Below are 6,131 nucleotides of genomic sequence, written 5' to 3' on the forward strand. Positions count from 1 at the left end.
AAAGAGTGAAAATTTCAAATAGTCAAAACAAAAAATAAACCTAAAATGTAAACAGAAAATGTTTGTAGTCCAACAAAATATTATTGTAGTACTTCTAATCACTGTAACATCTTTTGATCTGTTTTCTTCAGTAACAATCAGTAACCTTTAAAATTCACTTGGATTTCAGATTTGAGGTGGCAGCATTTTATAGAACAAGAAAAACATTTGCTGACTATATGACAACTAAAATTTGCTTGTTCTTATGAAGAGTTCATCTGGTGAATGGTTCTTCCTGAGTTTTCCTATAGGAAACTAATTCTCCTTTCATTTGTGCAAGAATCTATTTTATTTTTTCTAATAAATTTATTTATTTATTTTTGGCTGCATTGGGTCTTCATCGCAGTGTGCGGGCTTCTCATTGCCGTGGCTTCTCTTTGTTGCAGAGCACAAGCTCTAGGCGTGTGGGCTTCAGTAGTTGCAGCACGCGGGCTCAGTAGTTGTGGCTTGCAGACTCTACAGAGTGCAGGCTCAGTAGTTGCGGCGCACGGGCTTAGTTGCTCCTTGGCATGTGGGATCTCCCCGGACCAGGGCTTGAACCCGTGTCCCCTGCATTGGCAGGCAGATTCGTAATCACTGCGCCACCAGGGAAGTCCAAGAATCTATTTTAAATAGGTGCTAATGAGTCAATGGTTTGTTAACTAATAGTTATTACCATCCTTCTTTGATTTTAGAATTAGATGTTTTATAATATAAAGGTTCCCTTCCTTCTGTTTCTTTTTGTCAGCAATCAAGGTTTAGTCAACTTAACTCACCCTCTCGTTTCTCTTAGGTAAAAGACTAGATAGAAAAAGGTACCCAAGAGTTTGTATTTCTGCTGCTTTTATCCTTAAGATGTCTAGTTATTTGATGAGTCAACTACTCCTTTCCTCTCCTTCCCTTCATTGTCCTGTATTCCAAGTACAATAATGTCTGTATTCAAGGAGAGTTAGTAATAGACTTTGATCATGGAAGCACAATCTAGCCACAGAATACTTCAGCCTTCCCATTACTCCACAAGGCTTCCTGGGAAATCAGCTCCTTCCCACTTAAGCTGTGATTTTTAATGAAGAGTGCACTTTAAATCCCCTTTTTAAAACTACAAATACCTGGTTCCTATCCATTAAAGATTCTCATTCATTTAATCTGAATAGGGTTTGAGCTCCTGCATTTTAAAAAAGCAACCAAAATGATTCTCATGAATGCTGTACTAAAGACTTTTAGTCTAGGCCACTTCTTGAGAGAGAAACGCAGTTCTGAGATTCCTAGACATTTTGACAGGCTTTGGAGAGATGGTGTGTGAACCATTCTAATCTTTTCTAAAATATGTTAGAATCTGATCAATTTACTCCCCTCCTTAAAATTCTCCTGGGCCTCCTCATGCTCTTAGGATAGAGTCCAAATATGTTAACATGATTTATAAAACCCTGAAGCATCCCTTCATACCTCTGGACCTTGGCACATGTACATCTAGATAGCCATGTGTGTTCTCCACGATGGATCTATAGAGCGTAACATCATTTTGAGCTCACAGGCACTTACCCAGTCATACACAGATTCACTCCATCAATTATGGTAGCTTTACTCCAGAATGTAATCCATATTCATCTACCTTGGTCTCCCTGCTTCTGCTCTCGCCTTCATACAATCTGATTTCCACGGCACAGAGGGAGCTTTTTAAAACATGGGTCAGGGACTTCCCTGGTGGCGCAGTGGTTAAGAATCTGCCTGCCAGTGCAGGGGACACGGGTTCGGTCCCTGGTCCAGGAAGATCCCACATGCCTGTGCGCCACAACTACTAAGCCTGCGCTCTAGAGCCCGCAAGCCACAACTACTGAAGCCCACACACCCTAGAGCCCACGTGCTGCAGCTACTGAAGCCCGCAAGCCTAGAGCCCGTGCTCCACAACGAGAAGAAGCCACCGCAATGAGAAACCCGCTCACCACAACTAGAGAAAGCCCGCACACAGCAACGAAGACCCAACACAGCCAAAAATGAAAATAAAACTTGGGTCAGTAAACTTTTTCTTTAAACGGCCAGATAGTAAATAGGCTTTGTGGGCCATGTGGTTTCTGTTGCAGCTACTCATTTCTGACATTGTGGTGCAAAAGCAGCCATAGATAATATGTAGATCAAGGGCATGGCTCTGCTTTAATAAAACTTTATTTACAGAAATAGGCTGTGGGAGGATTTGCACAGGGGCCATAGTTTGCTGACCCACTTTTTAAAAATATACATTAGGTTATGTCACCCTTGCTTAAAATTCTCAGGGACTCCCCCAGATGCTCTTAAAACCCAGACTTCATACGCTGATCTACATGACCTAGACCTGCCAGCCACTGAGTCGACACATCCCAGTTTTCTCCTCGCCCACTACATTTCAGCCATAAATGGCTACTTTCCTCCTCAGATTCATCAAGCTTGTTAGCATATTTAGGACCTTTTCACTGGCTGTTTCCTCTGCCTTTTAGGCAACTTCGTCCCCCAACTTCACTCATAATTGAACATACAACTGAGGTCTCAGCTCCAGTGTTACCTCCCTAGAAAAGTCTTCCCTAGTCGCCCAGTGTGAAGTCGTTTCATGTGCCTTCTCACACCCTCCTTCTCATTCAGTCACTCTCTGGTCGTTGCCTATTTCATCAAGTACTTATTCTAACTTCATTTCTTTATTTTTGTCTTGCTACACAGATTAAAGGAGAAGAATACATTTCTTATTTTCTGTTTTTCTCCTCTAGAAAGTGAGCTCATTAAGACCAGAGACCTAGTTTGTCTTATTCACAGCTGGATAGCTAGCTTCTAAACAGTGCCTAGCATATAATAGTGTTTCGTGAGTGAATGGGTGAACGAATGAATGAACTTCTAGTATCAAATCTTTAGCTAACGAAGAGTCTTGTACTGACTCTGTTTTGTTGGAACACAGGCTTCCTTGGGGTATTTTTTTCATATCTCCCTTGTCCCCTCCCCACACCCCCAGCAAACTTAATATCTCTTCATAACTTATCTTTTCCGGTCAAAAATAATTTCTTGAAGAAATATTTCTAACAGAGAATTACAGGAACCTTTCCACAAATGTAAACCTTACTTACAGGAGCAATTTGGTGTTGTCAGCTTTTGAAAACAGTGGATATAGAAGTGATTATTTCTAGTTTTCATTTAAAAGAACACAGTGTTCTCAGATCTCCGTGGTCTGCAATTGCCAACCAGAGATTTGTAAAAGTGCTGAACTGCTTATCAGTTTTACTAACCTCAGTAGCACTTTGTGGACAGAAAGATTTCATTTAATTTATTCTTAGAAATTGGGTGTATATTCTGAGACATGACTCGGCAGCAGTTAAGTGAGAAGGATTTGAGAAACGAACAGCTGTTCTGCCCTCTTCCTCATTCCACAAGCCACCGTCAGTTACTGTGTGACCTGTATGACAGCCTCCATGGGCCCTCACTCGACTTCTTATCGCTTGCTTTGGACTCTGCAGAATTCTGAGGTCTGCTGTAAACTCCTCGATTTGAAGGCTGTGACATTTCCTCCTTCCCCTCCGTTTCTCCATCTTCATTCGTCAGTGTGACAACCAAAAAGAACTGGGGTCACCCTGCACATGCTGAGATAGGCTGATAGTGCTTCCTCAGCCTCCGGTAATATGACAGAATAGGTTTGTTGAATATAGTCATCTGTATCCTATTCATGATACTCTAGTTAAGCAGAATAGCAATTTCATGTTTCTTTCCCTCATGAAAGTATATCATACAACAAAAATAGTGTAATCTCTTATGCTAACATCCCTTAGGTAGCCTTTTATTGATCAGAAAGTCTTCCACTGTGTTTAGATTCCTTAGTGACCTGTGAAGGTCTGTCATCATCTTATTTTGTTCATTTATTTTACAAATGTGTATTGAACACTTATTATATAATAATAACTAAAATTTGTATAATTCAGGTTACAAATCATATACACACGTTATCTCACTAGTTTGACATTGAAATGGAGCTGGCGTAGAGGGGATTTAATCTAATTCACTTAGACAATTAAACATACAATCCCTTCTGTATACTGGTGTTGTTGACTTAGAATCCAATGGGAGTGTTTAAGCCTCTGTAGATAATAAAATCTCAGGATTCCATTTTCTCTTGGTGTTGACAGTGGGACGGAACTGTTTCCCCTGTGTCTAAGCCTTTTTTCCCCCAGCTTACCCTGGAGGAATCTTTCTGTGATAGAAAGGGTTCCATGCTAGTGGTGGTAGTTATTCGGTACTGTTGCCTTCGTAATATATCTTATCTTAGTAAAACTTACGTTCATTTATTTGATAAACCTTCATTGAACCTCTCGTACTAGACCCTTAGGACATAAAAGAAATAACTGCCACCTTCCCAGGAGCTCACAGTCTGGTCTGTAAGAAGATAGGCAAACAAACTATTACTGTAATTATTATACGATACATATAAAATATTCTGGAATGTGAAAGGAGTTCATAATTCTGCAGGTTGGGTATTTGAAAAAGTCTGGGGAAAGTTTCACACAGGGAATAATAGTTGTATCGAGATGAGTAAGCAGAACCATTATAGCTGAAGAACTGGGTGAAGGTGTCCCAAGCAGAGGAACAGCAAGTGTAAATCATGGAACTTGAGAGGACATGCCGTGCTCACTCGCCGGGTTGTAATTGTACACTCCCTTGAGTGTTCAGTCTAGATAAGCTCCTTGATGACAGAGACTGTGACTGTTTTGGTCACCATTGTATCCTGGAACATAGCAGATATTTAAGAAATGTTTTTATAAACAAATACACAGATCCTCAAGAATGATCACCAAATTCTCTCGCACAGGCTTGCCTCTCACTCCCCTTGGTAACACCTGATACACCTCCTAGGGCTCCCAGACTCCCAGGAACACAGACTGAAATCATTGCAGTAGGCCACAGTAGATCAAGATTTTTAGGGTTTTTTCTTTGTACTTTTTATATCTTTGGAATTACATGAATATTCAAAGTTGAAAGTGCTGTGTTTCCTTTACTCTTTGTCTCTAGAGGCAAAAATAACTTTTCTACACACAGCTGTGAACTGATTTTTACATGATGATGTTCTGAATTATATACATTTTAATCAGTTTTAAATAAAATGCATTGAAACATTTTAATTGTAATAATAAAGGTATTTCGTTTTGTCTCATATCTGTGTTTTCCAGACCGGTTGGAGAGTGACAGATCAGAAGGCTCTGGTCAGGAGAATGAAAATGAGGATGAGGAATAATCAGCTCTTATTGGCAAGCACTTAGATGTTTGGAAATTTGTATAAGACATTTATATTTTTTTCTTTACAGAGCTTCAGTGCAATTTTAAGGTTGTGGTTTTTTGGAGTTTTTCCCTTTTGGGGGGATGACCTAACATTGGTTTGGAATGATTGTGTGCATGAATTTGGGAGTGTGTGTAAAACAAAACTAGCGAAATGTTTTAAAAACTTTTTGCCATGTATGAGGAGTGCTAGAAAATGCAAAGTGCAATATTTTCCCTAACCTTCAAATGTGGGAGCTTGGATCATTGTTGAAGAGTAATTTTCATTATAGTGAAAATGTTGGTTCAAATAAATTTCTACACTTGCCATTTGCATGTTTGTTGCTTTCTAATTAAAGAAGTTGGTTGTTTTAAGATATCCTGACTTTGACTATTTAATGCCTTGATACCTTGACCCACGTTTTCCAAATCTTTTCTTGTAACCTAAGATTGTCTTTCTGTGTTCTTTTCTAGATTAAATAAATAACCTTTTCAGTTTTGACTTCTGTGTGACAGAATCACATAGAAGAGCTCTCTTTCATTTCTCCTTTCAAAGTACTTTATCTCCACCCCCAATCATCATCTCTCATGATCAGTGGTCCCTCATTACCTGAGTACAGGGGTCAGTCAGGCTATGAGCAATCCCAGAGCATCATGGATACTCACACACCATATTAGCACAAGCCAGTTCTGGGAGCTCTGGCTTCTGGCCTTCCTTTCTCCAACTTCTAGGTTTCAACTGAAAGTGTTGACCGTCCAGTCTTCTAATTCCTGGTCTTCCTCCTCTTTGGTGTCCACCTTCACTCGACTTAAGCCATCTACACCCAGGTCTGTGTCTTACAGGTTACGACTTG

At 39.9% G+C, this 6,131-nt stretch overlaps 1 protein-coding gene across 4 annotated transcripts in view; it reads left to right on the forward strand.

Annotated features, from left to right (window-relative positions):
• DCAF6 (DDB1 and CUL4 associated factor 6) overlaps positions 1-5,662 on the forward strand; it is a 168,797-nt gene extending 163,135 nt beyond the window's left edge. For all 4 annotated transcript variants that reach the window (XM_007458100.1, XM_007458102.1, XM_007458103.1 and 1 more), the window contains one exon: positions 5,193-5,662. In XM_007458100.1, the coding sequence (XP_007458162.1) occupies positions 5,193-5,257 (65 nt within the window). In that variant the 3' untranslated portion in view covers positions 5,258-5,662. The remainder of the gene's footprint in view (positions 1-5,192) is intronic.
• The last annotated feature ends 469 nt before the right edge of the window (positions 5,663-6,131 follow it).

This window comes from Lipotes vexillifer, unplaced genomic scaffold, assembly GCF_000442215.2.
Source record: "Lipotes vexillifer unplaced genomic scaffold, Lipotes_vexillifer_v1.1 scaffold189, whole genome shotgun sequence".
In the NCBI taxonomy this organism is placed as follows: Eukaryota; Metazoa; Chordata; class Mammalia; order Artiodactyla; family Lipotidae; genus Lipotes; species Lipotes vexillifer.